This window comes from the organism of the source record quoted next, unplaced genomic scaffold (genome assembly GCF_019419815.1).
Source record: "Pyrus x bretschneideri cultivar Hongxiangsu unplaced genomic scaffold, Pyrus_bretschneideri_v1 Contig10, whole genome shotgun sequence".
NCBI classification, from domain to species: domain Eukaryota; kingdom Viridiplantae; phylum Streptophyta; class Magnoliopsida; order Rosales; family Rosaceae; genus Pyrus; species Pyrus x bretschneideri.
Window position 1 is genome coordinate 6397909 of NW_025999391.1, and position 20710 is coordinate 6418618.

General features: G+C 36.2%; 4 protein-coding genes across 4 annotated transcripts; 2 read left to right on the plus strand and 2 right to left on the minus strand.

Annotated features, from left to right (window-relative positions):
* The first annotated feature begins 624 nt into the window (after window positions 1-624).
* Window positions 625-3897, plus strand: LOC103959885 (subtilisin-like protease SBT1.2). Its single transcript, XM_018650549.2, has one exon. It carries the CDS (start codon window positions 1290-1292, stop codon window positions 3594-3596), a length of 2307 nt encoding a protein of 768 aa, XP_018506065.1. The 5' UTR covers window positions 625-1289; the 3' UTR covers window positions 3597-3897.
* Window positions 3898-4033: 136 nt separating this feature from the next.
* On the minus strand, window positions 4034-5465 carry LOC103959875 (photosystem II reaction center Psb28 protein). The gene is made up of 2 exons (XM_009372248.3): window positions 5201-5465; window positions 4034-4755 (listed from the first exon to the last, which is right to left on the minus strand). The coding sequence occupies exons 1-2, from the start codon at window positions 5271-5273 to the stop codon at window positions 4286-4288; spliced, it is 543 nt and encodes a 180-aa protein (XP_009370523.1). The 5' UTR covers window positions 5274-5465; the 3' UTR covers window positions 4034-4285.
* Window positions 5466-14764: 9299 nt separating this feature from the next.
* Window positions 14765-18028, plus strand: LOC103959866 (bifunctional TH2 protein, mitochondrial). The gene is made up of 6 exons (XM_009372239.3): window positions 14765-14987; window positions 15094-15202; window positions 15948-16247; window positions 16324-16744; window positions 16871-17134; window positions 17341-18028. The coding sequence occupies exons 1-6, from the start codon at window positions 14803-14805 to the stop codon at window positions 17751-17753; spliced, it is 1692 nt and encodes a 563-aa protein (XP_009370514.1). The 5' UTR covers window positions 14765-14802; the 3' UTR covers window positions 17754-18028.
* A 781-nt stretch (window positions 18029-18809) lies between these two features.
* On the minus strand, window positions 18810-19370 carry LOC125480465. Its single transcript, XM_048591349.1, has one exon. It carries the CDS (start codon window positions 19368-19370, stop codon window positions 18810-18812), a length of 561 nt encoding a protein of 186 aa, XP_048447306.1.
* Window positions 19371-20710: the final 1340 nt, after the last annotated feature.

A 20710-nucleotide genomic window follows, 5' to 3' on the forward strand; every position in this document is an offset into this window, starting at 1 on the left:
TGGATATGCTATGACAGAACTACTATGGTTTCTCACCCACCCCCCTCCATTTAGGATTTGTCACATCTCGATAAAATGATAAAAGTTTATGAGTTTGAAAAAACCACATTAATATGGATGGTTAAGAAACCTATGAGCTAGATTTACTGATTTGATCAGTGTTGTAGAGAAAGGATCGATGACGAGGGAGGAGAGAGGTTGGCGGAGAGAATTAATGGGGGCGGGCCCGTGAAGTCGACGGAGAAGCCATGCCCGATCTGCCATGGCATAGGAAAGAAGAGAGGAAAATAATAGGTGTTGACATACACAAGTGGTTATGGATTCAAAGAGAGAGATTGGTGTTTGGTTAGCAAGAGTTTGGGAGATAATTTAAATTGGCAATGTTATGATTTTAGGGGCTTTAATGAAAATTTTTCCACACAACGAAAAGCACTAAATGAATTTTTATTAATAATAAGAATAAAAACATGGAAGCACTAGCACAATTGTAAACATATTGAATTTTGTGGTAATGACAGTATCGTAATTAAATTGAAGTTTGATGTGCTGACAGTATCATAAATAAGTTGATTTTTTATGGCACAGGCAAATATTTCTCCATAAAATCGGCAATTGTAATTTTTGAACTTTCAAACCCAGGACAAAGGGATATGTTTTTCACACAGCCGCTAGGCTCCAAAGGAACAATTAGTAGATTATTATTGTTACATACATTACGACATCCAAATCGATCTTTGGTAATACATTCATATTTTCGTATTTTTTACTGTGATGCTCGAGTTTCTAATCTAATGGTACTTCTCTTTCCAATATCCCGAAGTTCAAATTTCCGCCCTTGTTCAAACTAGTAGCAATGCACAAGCTGCATGTGGGGACGGAGGCAGGGAGACCAATGTAGAGGATAGAGAGCGTGTTGGTAAATGCAGAGCAGCATGAAGGGAGATCAGCATTAAATGACCAACTTCTATATTCTATGAAATCCAAACGCCAAATTGAGAAACAAAGATTCACAGAATTCTTTTACATTACTGCCTTCCATGGTAATAAATGAAATAAATCTTAAACCATTACATCCCGTGAAAGGCTTTTAGCTCAAGCTCTTCACTCTTGACCACTACTATGGATCCTCGTGATGCAGAGCTCTTATATTTCACGAGTTTCGTATTTCAACTCAGAGCTCTCTTTTTTTTATGAAGCTCCCCCAAACTCCTTCAAATACCCCCTCAGTTCTTCCACCAAATCATGCACATTCAGCAGCCTACGCTCCATTGTGTTCTTAACCTTCAACAATGGAACTCGTAACACTCAAAACCCGTCTTTTCATTTCCATTCTCTTCGTTGTCTTGGTTTCGGTTTGTGCAAACACTCTCCAGACTTACATTGTTCAGCTCAACCCGCAGGGTGTGACCAGCTCTTCTTTTGCTTCTAAGCCGAGTTGGCATCTCTCGTTTCTTGAACAAACAATGTCTTCCGAAGAAGACGCTTCTTCGAGACTTCTTTACTCTTACCATTCTGCCATGGAAGGGTTTGCCGCTCAGCTATCTGAGTTGGAGCTCGAGTCCTTGAAAATGCTGCCTGATGTCATTTCAATTAGGCCTGACCATAGGCTCCAAATTCACACTACTTATTCTTACAAATTCTTGGGACTCAGCCTCAGTGCTTCAAGGGAAGGTGCTTGGTACAAGTCTGCCTTTGGTAGAGGCACAATCATTGGGGTGCTCGATACTGGAGTTTGGCCCGAGAGTCCGAGCTTCAATGATCGTGGAATGCCAGCAGTTCCCAAGAAATGGAGAGGGATTTGTCAAGAAGGGCAGAACTTCAATTCTTCAAATTGCAACCGGAAACTCATTGGTGCTAGGTTCTTCACTAAGGGCCATCGCGTAGCTACATACACACCAGATGGTGGTCGTGAGTATGTGTCACCGCGTGATTCCCATGGGCATGGAACTCACACATCATCAACAGCAGGGGGCGCCACTGTCCCAATGGCAAGTGTTTTAGGCAATGCAGCTGGTGTGGCTCAAGGAATGGCTCCCGGGGCACATATAGCGGTGTACAAAGTGTGCTGGCTCAATGGATGTTATAGCTCTGATATCCTTGCAGCGATGGATGCTGCAATTAGAGATGGAGTAGACGTTCTCTCCCTCTCTCTAGGTGGCTTCCCCATTCCACTTTTCGATGACAACATTGCAATTGGCAGTTTTCGAGCAGTAGAGCATGGAATTTCAGTTGTGTGCGCAGCAGGCAACAATGGTCCCATCCAAAGCTCAGTTGCCAATGAAGCTCCTTGGATCACTACCATTGGTGCAAGTACACTAGACCGAAGATTTCCAGGAATAGTTCAAATGGGGAACGGAAAATATCTCTATGGGGAATCTTTGTACCCTGGAAACCATCTTAAGAGAGCAGGGAAAGAGCTTGAACTGGTTTACGTGACAAGTGAGAATAGTGGAAGTGAATATTGCTTCAAAGGGTCTCTTCCACGAGCAAAAGTCCGCGGAAAAATTGTGGTTTGTGACCGAGGTGTCAATGGAAGAGCAGAGAAAGGTGAAGTGGTGAAGGAAGCTGGGGGTGCTGCAATGATCTTGGCAAACACGGTGATAAACCAAGAGGAAAACTCAATTGATGTCCATGTCTTGCCTGCAACTCTTATTGGTTTCAAAGAATCAGTTCGCTTGAAAGCTTACATAAACTCTACAAGGAGACCGACAGCTAGAATTGTATTCGGAGGTACAGTTATAGGAAAATCCAGAGCACCAGCAGTAGCTCAGTTCTCTGCTAGAGGACCGAGTTATTCTAACCCTTCAATCCTCAAACCGGATGTGATTGCTCCCGGGGTCAACATAATTGCTGCTTGGCCTCAAAACTTAGGCCCCACCGGCCTTCCAGAAGATTCTAGAAGAGTGAATTTTACTATCATGTCGGGGACTTCAATGGCCTGTCCACATGGCAGTGGCATCGCTGCTCTGATACGCTCAGCTCATCCCAAATGGAGCCCTGCAGCCATTAAATCTGCCGTTATGACAACTGCTGAGGTAGTTGACCATTCAGGAAAACCGATAATGGATGGAGACAAACCAGCTGGTGTTTTTGCAATTGGTGCCGGACATGTCAACCCCGAAAGAGCCATTGATCCAGGGTTGATTTATGACATCAGGCCGGAGGATTATGTCACACATTTATGCACTCTTGGATACACAAAATCAGAAATTCTTACCATCACTCACAGGAATGTTAGCTGCCGCGAAGTTTTGAAGATGAACAGGGGTTTCAGCCTCAATTACCCTTCCATTTCAGTTATATTCAAACATGGTACAAGAAGTAAAATGATCAAAAGACGAGTAACAAACGTGGGGAGTCCTAATTCCATTTACAAGGTGGAAGTAATGGCACCTAAGGAAGTAAATGTGAGAGTTAAACCCCAAAGGTTAATCTTCACACACATCAATCAGAGTTTGAGTTATAAGGTATGGTTTATATCAAGGAAGAGAACAGAAAAAGGGAAGATGAGCTTTGCACAAGGGCAGCTGACATGGGTGAATTCTAACAATAGCTTCAATCGGGTTAAAAGCCCCTTCTCGGTGACTTGGAAGTAAAAGGGCTGATAACAATCACGGCATGAGAGTGGTCGTGGTAGTTCTACTCTAGAAATCAAAAAATCCATTGTTATTGACTCATTGGATTCACATTTATAACCATTAGAGGGCGAATACCTTATCCTAGCTTTTCGAGGGAGAAAATTTTAGATGTAAACTGTCTTTTTATCATCTGATAAAGGCAGATGCTTTTATTGTATTAACTATTGGTCTCTTATGGTGTTGGGAATATTGAATTTGCATATATAAATCTCGGTATCTAGTATAAGAATCCATGTCTTCTATCATCTATATCATCAATTGAGCAGATGTTATAATATTTTGAATTAAAATATGAAATCCAAGGGAGACATAGAAACAAACTTACATGGTTTATCAGTGCCTTAACAAGTCGTCTGCATTCTGCAACTACAAGATAAATGGTTGAACACATAGGCTGAATCGTTTAATTTGTCACCTTCATCGTATCATTTCTTCAAATTGCAAGAGCGTAGTTAAAAGAAGGCTTTGAAACATAAGCTTTCTCACCTCTATAACTCAAAATACAGAATACTGACATAATTCTCAATAAGAGCAGAAAAATTGGTTGAAGCGGAAGGACGATGCTGTACTTGCATTAAAATACATGTGTGGACTAATAAGATATTCAAGGAAGACAACAGATAACGATATACATTGCCTGATTTGCCTCATGTTTTGATGAAACTCAAGCCATTGTCATTTGCGTAGCGTTCCATGAATCTCATGAATCTGTCCCAATCTCTTGGAGTCCGCATTATGTACTTTGCTTCAATTCCTGCAGGCTTTCCGTTGACAAATTTGGCGTTAACATCAACTGACGAAAGGACCCCTTCTTCGTCAATCATGTAAAATCCAGTGATGTCACCAAACTCACCAGAGGAGTCAAACACAGAAGGTTGCTCAAACCTGAAAATAGCCACGCCATTTGTACCGTCTTTTGATTTGGTTAGCCTCACATCTGGTATTGTCTGTTCATCGGTTCCTTGGATGAACTGAATTTTCGGTTTGACCATCATTGTAATAGACCTAGACACTTGAGTACACCGTCTTAACGGCGCCCACTGGGGACGAGACACGCGCAAAGACTGCCCATTGAATGTGGATTCTGCAATTCTATGAACACCCCAACATAACAAGCCTACACAATCAGAACATAAATCATCATTTGCCAATTGCTAGTACCATGGCTATGCTCACAAGTCACAATCCATCACTTGGTCTTATCAATAATTATCATTAAGTACTAATTAGTTAAATTGATTGGTTCAGCAACATATAGTTACTTATAAAACCCAATTAACAAATTTAGTGTTTTAATTGATAGGCATCATGAGAAAATTATATCCGATCACATCAACTTGGAAACTGCTAAAACTGACACAAAGTTTGAAACTTTAACAAAACCCAACGAACAATTTCACCCCATTTGACCCTTCGCCTATAATTTCCCAAGAGCACAACACATAAACGTTAATGTACTGAGTTAAATTATGACCCCCAAGAAAATAAAAACATAAACCACAGTAAAGTTTACTGCTTGGAACCGAATTACAGAAAATGCAGTAAAAAGCCAAAAGAGCTACCTGAATGGAGGCGTGGTTGCTGCAGACACTGTGAGACTGGAGAGGAGAATGCAAGCGACTGCAGGGTTGCCATTACACAAGCAGAAAGAGAGAGAGAGTGTGTGTGTGAGTGTTAAAAGAGGAGAAAGGACTAAAAGGAGTTGTGGTTTGGGGATAGAGTGGTGAGTAACAAGGACATAGAGTGGCGTGTAACAAGCATAACCATTCACTCTGAGTACGTTCTTAGCTTTTCAAATGATTGGTGGATATACTGTGGAGAGAGAGAGAGAGATTAGCACTTTCAAGTTTCCAACTTGCCAGATTGAGTAGATTCTGGTATGTTGTGACTTTGCATCAGGGTCCTTGAATACGCGGCAAATCACTGCAATTGGACACGTCGCCTGCTATTCCGCTTTGGATCCAAGCCCAACAGCGGTTCACTCAAGTATTCATGGACCAAGATGCAAAGTCCAAGGTCAAACAGGCCAATATTGCTAGTCTTATACAATCCATCTCAATTAATTCGGCCCTAGTGACAATTTTTCAATGCAAATTAAAAACGCACAAGTTATACGTCTGAATAAGAGCGGTTAAATAATTTAATGATTCTGTTAGAAAAAGCCTTTAAACTTTAGAATATATACTGTTAACCAAACCTAGCATATTACCAATGATTTTTCCAAATTGTAACGAACTAAATAAGACCATTTTGGTTCAGTTCAGATAATCGAGCTTTTCAATTTGAATTGATGTTTGATTTTTTATGATATAGTTTCTCATAACTCTGTTTTGGTTTTATGTAGATCGACCTCATGACTAAAACAAAAACAAAAACAAAAACCAAAAAAAAAAAAAAAAAAAAAAAAAAAAACAACAACAACAACATCTCATATCTCAACAAGACAGTGATATGTGAGTAAGAAAATAAAGTATGTATTAAACTTTTGTTTTGGATCAGATTGGTACAAAATATAAAAGCAAATATAATGTGATTCATGCAGGACTTTTATGTGTTTTTCTATAATTTAAAATTAGCTAAACAAAAATAACCACGATAAAAATAAAAATAAAAGAAAAAAACATAGCAATCATCGTGTTCCTGACGTTGCCACCATGGGCATAGCAATCTTTCAGTCTTATTTTTAGCCACATTTCTGGAATTTTATTTTGATCTCACTTTACCCCATATAACTCAAAAATCATCACTTTGCTTCCTGAAACTCAAAATTCATTCCATTTTAATTTGTGAACTCTCTCTTTTCCTTGAAATTTATAGGTGGCTTCCGAAAACATTTGTGGGAGTCAACACCCAATAAGGTTGTCACATGTGCAATAAATTTGATTATAAATCTCTATTATATGTTAACATTCAACAATTAGAGAATATTAAGTTTAAAAGAAATTGAAGAGATGAAAAAAAATGATAAGCATGACACACCCAAATCAAACCCACATAAGAAATTAACAAATCTAAGGGTATTGTGGAGCAAATTTTGAGTTTTATAGAGACGACTTTCAAGTTTCAGGGGCAAAATGGAATCAATTTAAATTCCAGGGGGGAAATGGAGTGAACTTTGAGTTTCAGAGAGTAAAGTGATGATTTTTGAGTTACAAAGAGCAAAGTTAGATTAAAATCGAGTTCCAAGAAGCATAGTTAGCTAGAAATAAGTCATTATTTCGCTATGTCCTACACCTGATTTACTGGGCAATCTTCTTAAGTTGGACTTTCGAAAAGTTGCGCTAGCTCTAGCTTAAGGATATTGACTAAATGAGCCCTCGAAAAGTTGTGTTAGTTCTAGTCCCTAAACGATGACCGAGTTCTTGACAAGTTGTGTTAGCTTTGACATCATGACTTGACCAATTCTCAATGTGGAACATCGAGAATTAGTTTTCCTTGTGACCCCATGTGGGGTCACTCGTGAGGACGCGTGTTGAAGATTAGGATCCTACAACGGTCCTAGGTCGTGTGGCAATCCATTTCAATGTGTCAAGTTCTTTCATAAAAAAACTTGATTTGCTGCTATAATAAAATGGTTATTTTCCTCTTTTTCCACTAAGAGATCAATGAACTCCCCAAGAAAACAAAATATCCAATAGTAGAACAACGAATTACAGGACACTTAGCCCAATCCGAGTCACAATAAGCAACCAAGTTCAATTTATTGTTTGATGGAAAAAGCAAACCTTGGCCTAGAGTGGCCTTGAGATATCAAACAACCTGGAGAGCGACATCCATGTGAGGTAACCGCGACTCATGCATAAATTGACTAAGAATATGCCCTGAATATGTGATGTTCGTACGAGTGATAGTAAGGTAAATTAATAGGAAAACTAATGAAAAGGACTTGAAAATTTTGAGTTTTAACGATAATGACAAAATAAAGAGTAAGGTGAGTGAATAGTAGACCTGGCATTCGTGTCGTGTTTCTCGTGTTCGTGTCGTTTTCGTGTCATACCCGATAGCTTAACGGGTCGTGTCGTGTAATACCTGTTAAAGTAAACAGGTAATATGACCCGACCCGAAATCAACCCGTTAATATTATCAGGTAATATGACCCAACCCGTTACCCGTTAAGAAAATTATATTTTAAATCAATAAAAATGAAAAGAAAAACATAATTTGACCCAAAAAAATGTAAAACATAATACTAAATTAGTATATACATACTAAATTTCGGAGTTGACCCCTTAATGAACGTTGTAAAGTTTTTCATTACGTGTGATTACATTTCTCACACTTATTATTATTAATTTTTCACTCAAATAAATAACATTGTTCATGAGATTTTTAAAAATCTACACTTATTTATACTTTCATCAAGTATAACATAAGATTTTATGGTATTCACTAGTGTAAATATTTTAAATTGAAGATCAAATTCATTCATTGTATTCATATAGAGTCAATGAGTGTAGCTGTAAAAAATCATCAAAATCGGAGTTAAAATAACCATTAAATCGTAATTTTTCATTTATAACCGTCGAAAAGTTTTGTCTCATTACTTGATCTCTGAATGTTTGTGTTTTTTGCAATTTTTGGCGTATGCGATCTCGAAGCATATATAAACAAGTTTGACGGTTGGATCGTTGAAATTAGTTTCGTAGGATGCGTATCCCATCAAAACGATAGATTCACTAACACTTAAGAGTTTATTTATACTTTCATCAAGTATAACATAAGATTTTGTGGTATCCACTAGTGTAAATATTTTAAATTAAAGATCGAATTCATTCATTGTATTCATTTAGGGTCAAGGAGTGTAGCTGTAAAAAATCATCAAAATCGGAGTTACAATAACCGTTAAATCGTGATTTTTCGTTTATAACCATCGAAAAGTTTTGTCTCATTACTTGATCTCTGAATGTTTGTTTTTTGCAATTTTTGGCGTATGCGATCTCGAAGCATATATAAACAAGTTTGACGGTTGGATCGTTGAAATTAGTTTCGTAGGATGCATATCACATCAAAACGATAGATTCACTAACACTTAGAGTTTATTTATACTTTCATCAAGTATAATATAAGATTTTGTGGTATCCACTAGTGTAAATATTTTAAATTAAAGATCGAATTCATTCATTGTATTTGTTTAGGGTCAAGGAGTGTAGCTGTAAAAAATCATCAAAATCGGAGTTAAAATAACCGTTAAATCGTGATTTTTCGTTTATAACCATCGAAAAGTTTTGTCTCATTACTTGATCTCTGAATGTTTGTTTTTTGCAATTTTTGGCGTATGCGATCTCGAAGCATATATAAACAAGTTTGACGGTTGATCGTTGAAATTAGTTTCGTAGGATGCATATCACATCAAAACGATAGATTCACTAACACTTAAGAGTTTATTTATACTTTCATCAAGTATAACATAAGATTTTGTGGTATCCACTAGTGTAAATATTTTAAATTAAAGATCGAATTCATTCATTGTATTTGTTTAGGGTCAAGGAGTGTAGCTGTAAAAAATCATCAAAATCGGAGTTAAAATAACCGTTAAATCGTGATTTTTCGTTTATAACCATCGAAAAGTTTTGTCTCATTACTTGATCTCTGAATGTTTGTTTTTTTCAATTTTTGGCGTATGCGATCTCGAAGCATATATAAACAAGTTTGACGGTTGGATCATTGAAATTAGTTTCGTAGGATGCATATCACATCAAAACGATAGATTCACTAACACTTAAGAGTTTATTTATACTTTCATCAAGTATAACATAAGATTTTGTGGTATCCATTAGTGTAAATATTTTAAATTGAAGATCGAATTCATTCATTGTATTTGTTTAGGTTCAAGGAGTATAGTTGTAAAAAATCATCAAAATCGGAGTTAAAATAATCGTTAAATCGTGATTTTTTGTTTATAACCGTCGAAAACTTTTGTCTTATTACTTGATCTCTGAATGTTTGTTTTTTGCCATTTTTGGCGTATGCGATCTTGAAGCATATATAAACAAGTTTGACGGTTGGATCGTTGAAATTAGTTTCTAAGATGTGTATCCCATCAAAACAATAGATTCACTAACACTTAAGAGTTTATTTATACTTTCATCAAGTATAACATAAGATTTTGTGGTATCCACTAGTGTAAATATTTTAAATTGAAGATCGAATTCATTCATTCATTGTATTTATATAAGGTCAAGGAGTGTACCTGTAAAATATCATCAAAATCGGAGTTATAATAACCGTTAAATCGTGATTTTTCGTTTATAACCGTCGAAAAGTTTTGTCTCATTACTTGATCTCTGAATGTTTTTTTTTTGCAATTTTTTGTGTATGTGATCTCGAATCATGTATAAACAAATTTGACGGTTGGATCATTGAAATTAGTTTCATAGGATGCGTATCCCATCAAAACGATACATTAACTAACACTTAAGAGTTTATTTATACTTTCATTAAGTATAACATAAGATTTGTGGTATACATTAGTGTAAATATTTTAAATTGAAGATCGAATTCATTCATTGTATTCATATAAGGTCAAGGAGTGTAGCTGTAAAAAGTCATCAAAATCGGAGTTAAAATAACCGTTAAATCGTGATTTTTCGTTTATAACCGTTGAAAAGTTTTGTCTCATTACTTCATCTCTGAATGTTTGTTTTTTGAAATTTTTGGAGTATGCGATCTCGAAGCATGTATAAACAAGTTTGACGGTTTGTTGAAATTAGTTTTGGAGGATTATTATCCCGTCAAAACGATAAATTCACTAACACTTAAGAGTTTATTCATACTTTCATCATTTTGATGGGATACGCATTGATGTTATACTTAATGAAAGTATAAATAAACTTTAAGCGTTAGTGAATCTTATCGTTTTGATGACTTGGAATAAATATATTAATTATTTATATATTTTAAGTGTTAATTAGACTATGTTTCAATTAGTATGTGATGATATTTAATAATAAAATTACATTTATGTTTTTTTATTACGTATTTTATTTTTATTCAAGTTAAAATGTTATAAGAGATAAAAAAAAAAAAAAAAAAAAAAGCTGGTTACTTTTTTTCTTTGGGTTAAACATTAGGCGGGTAATGGATGGATATAGGTTGCAAAATTTCCCAAACATTAGGTGGGAAATGGATGAAACTCTTAAAATATTAGGCGGGAAATTAATTATTATAATTTTTTTATGTTTTTGGTATTTTTAAATTACTTGATATTTTTATTTTTAATGTGTTTTATGATTTTTATTCTCAATCTTTGCCTATAATATATTATAAAAATAAATAAATAAATAAAACTTAAATTTTAAAATTTATATAAAATAATAATAGAATAATAATTAATAAACAATATATACATATTCATCATATCTATTGCATTTTATAGTAAGTTTTTTTTAGTAGTTTAAAAAATTAAAATCATCAAAATAGCATTTTTCTTATCGTGTCGAAACAGGTTACCCGCGTGTCACTTTCGTGTAAACCTGTTAAGGACCCGTTATTAACGGGTTATTATCGTGTGACCCGATAATGACCCGATTAGTTATCGTGTTGACCCGAAACCCGTTATTTTCGTGTCGTTTACGTGTCGTGTTAACGGGTCGTGTAATAAATTGCCAGGTCTAGTGAATAGTATCAGTATTGATCTTTTAGTGTAAAAATGTGGTTTTTCATTAAAGTGAACAGTACCAGGAGCTTTTCGTTAAAGTTCTCTAAATTAATCAACCTAGCTACTAAATGCCGGCAATTGTGCTGGATCCTTGAGCAACTCATCTTTGTCGGAAAGTTTGGTTTCCTATATTAGGAATTCCACCGGCCTTGCACCAGGAAACCGTGGTCGTTGAGTATCTCAAGTGCATATTTCTTTTGCGAAATGTTGATACCTTGTCTTTTGAGCGTGAGACTTCATTTCCTAAAAAAAACTTCAAATTTCCCAAATCTTTAATGCGAAATGTTGAAATTGTAATGGCGGCCATGGCAAGTAAGTAGTGGGAGAGGTCGGGGAGGATATATGGGTTTGTTGCTAGGTCACTCTCTTTTTTCATTTTTTTTCTTAAAATTTTTATTTTTTTTTCTTAATTTTGTTTTACTTCAAATTATAGAAAAATGATGTAAAATTGACACATGGCATTTAAAAAATGGTATGATAGACAGATGTTGTGGCATATTTGATACATACAAGAACTCGTAGTGTTCTAGCCTATTTTTTAACTTCGTAACTGACATATAAATGTTACCTCAGTTAATAAATTTTATTTCATTAAATATCTGGTTAAACATATTACATATCAGATTATATGGTAATAAGATGTGGGATAGAAATATGTGATAGGCTAACTCAAATGAATGAATACTAAACCAAATAAAATCGTGAGTAACAAATTTCTTTAGCTCAAGCGCCGTCCCGTAAAAATGAAGATTTAGCTAAAGCAGCAACTTAAAGTCCACAAATCAACCATCATAATACTATCATTAGCTTAATGATTGAAATCCCATCTAATTAGTGTTGAGTTTTATATAATTTTGGATAAATGCGATATCATATCATCCTATATGATATCATCACCCAAATCATGATTTACATGCCTTGCCACTTGTTAAAGAGCTAATAGACGAATCATATATTTTGACAAAAAAAAAAAGATGAATCATATATTCTGACAAAAAAAAAGAAGATGAATCATATATTTTGACAAACAACAATAAGACGAATCATATATAGCCTAGCTTAATCATGATATATTGTGTGTCGTCTACGACTCTTTTTTCCAATCTCCCACGACTTTTGAATACTTTAGTTTCTGCAATAAGTGAAAACAAATTAAGGAAACTGAAAACGAAAGGACGTCTGTGGGGGTTTTCAACATGTAAATTGAGTCACGTTAATTTATATGTTTGTTGAACGTCTTGAACATGTACAGTGACAAAAGAATGTTCAGTTCCGTTCCAAATGGAGTGAACAATTTGGAATTCATATATTTGCAGCGTCAACAAAATGCAGAATACTAGAAGACTATGGGAAGGACCTCCAGAAAGGCCTAAACGCGTTTAACACATTGCCTTTTTTTCCAAAATGATAGGCCAATTTTAAGCCAAGTCCCGACAACATTATATTATTCATGTCATTATGCACCGTATACTCGTGTAGCAAGTTAGCAACTACTTCCTTTTTCCTTTGTCGTTTTGTTTTTTCAGGCTTAAATATTGCTGATGCCCTCATGAATTCAAACTTTAGTTTCATTTTACTCCTAAAACCTAAAATATTAAATATGTCACTTAATCCCTCAATCGTCTAACTTCATGTCTCAATTTGGTCCTTTTTTTTCCAAAAAATGTGTTAAAAAGTCTTTTGATGTGGCACAGGTGGGGTCACTTACAAACTATGAAAAAGGATATTGGAAAGGGTCGTGGAAGGAAGGATGGAAAAATTAAGGGCGCATTATGTGTTTATCAACAATAGAATGAATGATAAAGTAGGTGAGCCTCATTAGTTTTTGGTACGCGATACTTAAAAATTAAGGTATGATAACTGAGGACGGTAATTTATTCATACTCATTCATTTTTATCCTCACTGCTTCTCATATCAAAAAGGATTACTTTATCCTAAGGAGATCATGTATCTTGAAAGTGAAAATAAGGTTTCAAAAAATTCCTTCAATTTACGAGTTTTAGTTTTCATTTTGAATATCGTTCGATAGACATTTCTTACGTATCCCTTCCACCATTCTATATCAATACAAACTAAAAATTAAAAACCAAAGTTACCAAACAAAGTAAGTTGATGACATTTTCATTTCTCACAACCATGACCATATGTAGCCGACTCTTCCAAAGTCAAATACCAACCAAATGATCGAGTCCTTCGGCAATAAGCCATAGTGCTCCCTCCAACTGTTGAAATTTAATGAAAAGATCAATTTTGATTTGTTCATCATGTGATCATGAACCATAACTTACTAATAGTAATAGGGTCTCTCCCGGTCTCTAAATTAGTTGAGTCCATTCCCTTTTTGGACTAGTCAAAGTCAGGTGGCAACGAGGAATACCGCGTATAGCTAGCAAAAGCATGTATACTGATTTTGCTTTTGGGAGACGAAATCTCGGTGTAACGAGCAAAAAGGAACCCAGCGGCGGTGCACTCTGAACTACATTAAAAAGCAAAATCCACCAACATTATAAGTATAATATGCAGTTGAGTTGAAAGAAAATAATAAAGTATGCAGTTGGATTTGTTGTTGGATTGTCACCCCAACTTATGATCATGGAGAGCACTACTTCCTATACAAGTTGCAGACTTGTACAGTATTAATAGCCATATACAGTAACTTTAGGCTGCTTACGAAAAGCTTCACTATTACTGGTCGTACAAAATGGATAAATTATCTATGCCTATAATTTTTTTCTCTAGTGTATACTGAAGCAGTACCTTTCTTTTAAGTTGTGACGAGATAATTGGTAAAGTTATCGTCTGCATATGAAAAATTTAGACCGTCAATCGATCCATTGATAAAGGGCAACACTAGTTAAATTAAATCATTTGTTGATGACACATTCGTTACCAGACGAAATAAATGAAATATTACATGCATCATAACTTGTGATCCAATAAAAGGGAAGACAAAAAAATCAGTACGACAGTCTAATCACGTAGTTGATAAGCCATCTTCAAAAAAGTATAACATTTTATGTATTTTGGTCTCATCCAGAATTATTCTAATTAAACAGTCATGTTAAAGCTTTCCTCAAAACTTAAAAAGTGTGACTTTTGTAAGGGATAACGACAGAAAGATGTTAGAAGGGGTGAAATGTAACTAGGTAGGTGGGAAAAAGGATCATGACGCAAGGGATGAAGCCAAGAAGGTGCATGTTTGTTGCTAAGTTGACCCGGCGGCTAAGACTCTGCCCCTGCATAGCTTATGTCCCCCGCAATATTGGACTGACGATGGACCCTATAAATATTACTAATATATCCACAAGACAATCAAACTTCAACGATCGGACAACAATAACTCCAAAAATCCACCAAACCATTCTCTCTTTTTTTCTCCCTCCGTCTCTCTCCTTCGTCGTCTCTATTAATATTATTTGTTGCTCAGTCCAAATCGTACGTAGAAGAAGTCTTAGAAATATTGATCCCCTAACTCTCTATTGCCCTCGCTATTGCCGTTGGAGATTATGGCCGTGGACGAAGAAATAAGCCTAGCACGGCGTTTGTGGGCAAAGTTCAGAAAGGAATACTCCGTTTTCGCTTTGTACAGTCCTTTCTTTGTGCGGTTGGCCTCTTCTACTCTCCACTCTCCGACCACCTTCCGCCATTTCATCTCTCAAGACCTCCATTTTCTCAAAGCCTTCGCTCTCGCGTACGTCGGACATTCGATCAACCTCGATCATCGTCCTCCCTAATCTCTTTACACACATAGAAATATCATGCAGTGAATAATTGGTTTTTTGTTTTCTGTTTGTCAGGTATGAATTGGCGGAGGATTGTGCAGACGATGACGACGACAAAAATGGCATACGCGATTTGAGGAAACGTGTAATCCGCAGGCTTCAAACGCACGACACTTTTGTCCAAGTAAATATTCAAAGATTCCTTCCCCCTTTGTTTTTCTTTTTGTTAATTTACATGTCATCATGTAATGTGTATAATTATAATCCAGATAGTTTTCTTAAAATCTGTTTGGATTCCGAGAAAACTGTCCTAATGACGGATATTATGGAAAAAAATTGGGATGGATTATTAATTAAGACTCTGTTTTGTTTCCGTAATTAGTGGACAATTAGTCTCTTCAGCCTTAGTTCATCATATCAATTTTGATTTTTCATCAAATAGTTATCACACTGGTTGATTACTTGATTCCAGAAATGGATAAAAAAAAATTAAAATAAAAAGAATAATAATAATAAAAGGAAGACTTATTTTTAATATTATCCTGCAAATTGTGGCTGCGTGAATCATGATGTTCATCATTATATATTATCAGCTTAATCGATGGGAATAAATCAAGAGGGATAACTAATAGTAGTATTGCCTCCTTGCAATAATTAATCAAGAGGGATGACTCGAGTGCACGAGGTGCCCACTCCTATCCAACTAGCCTAACCCACGACTGCATCGTATTCATGTAAACAATCTCCATAGCATCATTTAATATTCTGTGTATAATTGTCTCTTGGCACCAGTATACAATGTCTGACCTCTTTGAATTAGCTTCAACTTGTATTCATGTTAGCAGCGGTGTGACAAACATGCTAAAAAATTTATGCGTGTTAATTCTGGTTTCAGTACTTAAAAAGTCTGAAATGAACATAATATGTAGGAATGTGGATTTGAGCTCGCGGACGAAGGCGCTTCTAACGACATTGCAATGAACAAATACACAGATTTCTTGCTTGCAACAGCATCAGGAAAAATTGAGGGAGAAAGATCGGCTCCGGGTAAAATTGCAACCCCTTTTGAAAAGACCAAAGTTGCTGCTTACACACTTGCTGCTCTGGCTCCTTGTATCAGACTCTATGCCTTCATTAGTACTGAGATTCAGGGATTTCTAAATTCTGATGATTATGAATCTCACATATACAGAACGTGGATAGACACCTATTCGTCTCAAATTCTCGAGGTTCGTCTTATTAAAATCAAATCTGTTTCTCATACCCTTTTGTTTTAAGTTTTTAATGACCAAGCTTTTATCTCAGGAAACAGCTTTGCAAAATGAAGACATGCTAGACAGACTTAGCATTTGCTTGACTAGTGAGGAGCTTGAAATTATAGAGAATCTCTATCACCAAGCAATGAAACTTCTAGTAGATAATGTTGTTAATCAACCAATTTCTGATCAGCAATCTGTAGTCCCTCTATCTCGGATGTATGAGTTCGACGAATGCCATCTTACGATCCTATGTGATTTTGATTTGGCATGCACTGCATTTGACTCTGCTGCCATACTGGCTGAGATTGCAATCATAACAGCACCAAAGGCTGATATTGATGGATCTGATCAAACGCAACTCGCTCGGATGTCTTCTGCAGACTTGAGGAGCACTTGGGATGTCCTATCCACCCAATATACTGAAGAATTTGAACAATCTGTCGAAAGCATTTTGGCCAGTAATAAAGGTTTGGTCTTAACTAATTATTTGGACTGCATTTTGATTTTATTCTCATCGTGAAATTTCGGTGTTCGTAAATTATTGTTTGAAAAAATAGCATGAAGTTAAACATTGTGTTCCTTAAATTTTGCAGTGGAAGAATTCGATTATGAAAGTCTATGTAACGCGCTTGAACAACTTGCGGAGTTTGAGAGAAAGGCAAACGAAAGGGTGGTTGAGTCCGGAGTACTGAAGGGTTTGAATGTGGAGGATATAAAAAGGGCTGGCCAGAGTCTCATTCAGGATGGTTGCAGAAGCTTCTTTCAAAAGATTGTGAAAAATGAAAATCTGAAAGCTGATGTTCATGTACTTTCATACTGCTGGTGCAATGACCTAATTGTATCAGCTTTTTCTTCAGGTATGTTACTTGGAATACATTGTATATTTCAAGTGTGTTAGGCCCCGTTTGCCAGGGCAATGCGTCCGCCAACCCTTACACCCAAGTTTAAGTTCCCTTCAACTTAAATTTGAGTAATTTAGAATAGAATATCATCTTGTCAAAAAAGTGTGTCTTGTCCAAAAGGTGTGTTAGGATTTACTAAATGTCGAAATTTTATTGTACAGGAGATCTAAATGTCTTGAATGTACATTCAAATGAGCTAGTCTATGAAGAATCTGTTACGACCGGCGAAATTGTGAAGAAGATGGAGTCTCCCACGGAAAAACTTCAAGCCTTCAACGACATCCTAATCGACCGAAAGAGTGAAGACAAGCACTTGACAGTTTACATTGGAGGCTCAGTGGGTGACTTGCTTTGCCTTCTTGAGGCAGATATAGGTATTGTGATTGGATCCAGTTCATCCTTGAGGAGACTAGGTGATCACTTTGGTGTTTCATTTGTCCCATTGTTTTCTGGCTTGGTGAAGAGGCAGAGAGAACTTGCTGAAGATTGTTCCTCTAATTGGAAACCAATGTCTGGAATTCTTTATACAGTGTCTAGTTGGGCTGAAATACAGGCCTTTATTTTAGGTACATAAGCACCACTCTTCAGAAAAATTTAGGTGTAACCGGAGATAGAAAGAGGAAAATATGTACCGGGTTACATTTAAGACCCTCCCTCTTACTCTTATGGGTAGTTTTAGAACAAACCCAAAGGAAGTTCATAATACACAGTAGACTATACCTATATATGTAGACAGTAATGGTGGCTAAGTTTTAGTTGATTGCCACAGCCAGCCCCATTTTATCTTTAGGGACTTGCCGAGTAAAAGAATAATCTCTTAATTCAACTATTTATCTGTGTTCTCCTTCAGCTTTTCTTTAGATTTTTGTCGTTCAGGTTCAACTAAATTGGTGTTGAGAAAGATTTCAGTGGCAACTTACTGGTTGGAGAAAGAAAAAAGAGGATGGAATGTTGATTTGTTTGTCTATAAAATTTGTATATCATATTGATGCATTCTTTTTAACCCTTTGTATTATTGGTTCATTGCTTCAGATCCTAGAGAAACGCTTTGGAAATATATATGAATTAAATTTTATAATCTTTTGTATTGGGTAAATGAATTGTTATTAGCACTCTAAAAATCTCATTCTATACGCCAAACTTTCTATATTTGGAAAGAAAAATACACTTGTGAGGAGTGTAGAATGAGATTTTTGGAGTGTCAATAACACTTTCCTTGGATAATAGTTTCTGATAAAATCTCATTTAAATAGTTTCTAATTATATCATTGGCATTACGGTTTATTGATATTTATCTTTGCTTAAAATTACAAAATCTCAAGTTTAAGGGCCTGTTTGGGATTGAGGTGCTTAAAAAAAAAGCTACTATGAAAAAAAGCTATGAAAATTTTTGATGTTTGGTAAACTTTGAAAAACAGCTTTGTTTCAAAGTTGAGGGTGAAAAAAAGCCCAAAAGCAAGAGATGACAAGAAGCTGCAATTTGCAGCTTCCAAAAGCAGCTTATTTTCACCCACACACGGGTGAACAGTGTCCACGTTTAATGAAATATACCATAACCCAAAACTGCCCTCGGCTTTCCCTTCACCGACGCTCTCGCCTTTCCCTTCTCCAGAACTCTCTCGCACGCTCTTCACCTCAGAGCTCTCTCGCATAACCCGAACCTCAGGCTCTCTCTCGTTCTCTCGTTCTCTCGTTCCATCATGAACTTCCACTCGGTATTGGACGGTTGCGCCTCGACCAAGCGCTGCAGGATCTTGAGCGCCTCGTCGTCCTCGCCGTTTTCGAGCTTCTGCTGCAGAAGCGATTTCAGGGCACCGATGGCTTCCGAATTCGAACCCAGGAAGTCGGACAATGTCGGCGTAGGTTCGGCTATGGCGAGCAAAGTCGATGATTTGGTGGTGAACACGGCGGCGGTGACTCCGATGAGAATGGCGGTTTTGGCGTAATGTTTAAGAGTTTGAAGAATCGGGCTTGGGTTGTTATGGGTGTTACCTGGGAGGAGGGGTCGGTGGTGGTGGGCGGCGGAGGAGGCTGTGACTTTAAGGGCAGGGACATTGTGGGAATTGTGGGAATGGGGAGGGTCAAAACGGAGAAGGGAAGGTTGGGTTGGTTTACTGGGAATGAGTTTGTATTGGAAGAGAGATGAGGATGTAGAGAAGGAGGAGGAAGCGAGAGTGGAGGAGGAGTTCATGGTTGAGCCGGCGGGTGCGGAGTGACGGAGATGACAAGGTTTGGGAGGTTTTGTTTGGGGTTTCTGTGGTAGGTGGGAGGTTTGGGAGGTTTTGTTTGGAGATGACAAAGTTTATAAATATTTTTCTTCTAAAAATAAAATATATTTAGTAATTCACTTTTATTTGTTAAGAAAATTAAATTAATAGCACATTTAATAATATACCCTTTTTGGTCATTTCACACAGTCACAGCTGTTTTACAAAAAAGTTTACCAAACACTATGATACTGCTTTTTGTTTCCAAAAGCACTTTTACAAAAAAGTTTACCAAACACTTTGCTGGCTTTATTTCACAGCCGCTTATTCTCACAGCACAGCCGCTTATTCTCACAGCAGCTTTTTTTCAAAGCACAGCAATACCAAACCAGCCCTAACTCTCATGAATGATGAGTTATTGTCGGATACCTAATTGCGATTAATCTAACAACTTCAAAATTGTCTTATAACCTTTTGGTTGTTTTATGGGTGTTGAATCAAATTTAAGTCTACGCTTTGTGTATGGGTTGCCAAATGTGAAAGGGCTTGTCACTGTTGTAAAATGGTCTTTAGGAATCGAAGTTTCTTTTCTTTTGGGCCGTAAATAAATGGAAATCTGGTATCCTCTGGGGAGCATCTCAACCATATTTTTTTGTCTTCCTGCATCAACAGTAATCAGTATTAAGAAGCATACTATAGGAAGATGTTAACACTTTTTTATTTTGAACATTCTCGTTCTACTTTTTCAATTGTTTTTATTAATTTTGCAATATTATTCAACGATTAAAATCATATATTTCTAAGCATGTCTTTAAATTTCAACTTTACAAAAATCAATCAACTTAGAAATAATTTAACGAGTCAACTAAACATAATTAAAATTTCAATCAATAAATGAGAAGATTGTTAACATAGGCAGACGCAAATAAGAGAATAAATGTGGGGGCACTATATGCACCAATTTATATTAATTAAACTCATGGGGAAATTTCAACACCTTTAATTAGCCAAATTAATTGGAAGAGTTTAGCATTGACTCCCAGAGGAGAAGTTTCCGTCACGACTGAATACCCAAACGTAGGGATGCCCACTATTATAATTTTAATTGCCTCACCAGACTTGTACTAATAGTGAATTGCAAGTTTTACCCAACAAAATTCAACAATTAATAGTTATTGAAACGAGTAGAAGTCATGCAACTAAGATCTAGGCTTCCTAAAAATTAATTTCAGGTATCCACACATCATTTTTTTTTACCTTTTACATATACTTTTTCATTTTCGACCATCCAATCGAATGAATTGAAAATGATCAGATAATATAA

What these genes read in the sequence shown, in the direction of transcription:
- LOC103959866 (XM_009372239.3), top strand. Translation starts at nt 14,803, where the DNA reads ATGGCCGTGGACGAAGAAATAAGCCTAGCACGGCGTTTGTGGGCAAAG. An exon ending in CGCACGACACTTTTGTCCAA is followed by an intron (nt 15,203 to 15,947) that starts GTAAATATTCAA and finishes CATAATATGTAG; the next exon opens with GAATGTGGATTTGAGCTCGC. An exon ending in ATTCGTCTCAAATTCTCGAG is followed by an intron (nt 16,248 to 16,323) that starts GTTCGTCTTATT and finishes CTTTTATCTCAG; the next exon opens with GAAACAGCTTTGCAAAATGA.
- LOC125480465 (XM_048591349.1), bottom strand. Translation starts at nt 19,370, where the DNA reads ATGAACTCCTCCTCCACTCTCGCTTCCTCCTCCTTCTCTACATCCTCA.
- LOC103959875 (XM_009372248.3), bottom strand. Translation starts at nt 5,273, where the DNA reads ATGGCAACCCTGCAGTCGCTTGCATTCTCCTCTCCAGTCTCACAGTGT. An exon ending in GCAACCACGCCTCCATTCAG is followed by an intron (nt 4,756 to 5,200) that starts GTAGCTCTTTTG and finishes CTGATTGTGTAG; the next exon opens with GCTTGTTATGTTGGGGTGTT.
- LOC103959885 (XM_018650549.2), top strand. Translation starts at nt 1,290, where the DNA reads ATGGAACTCGTAACACTCAAAACCCGTCTTTTCATTTCCATTCTCTTC.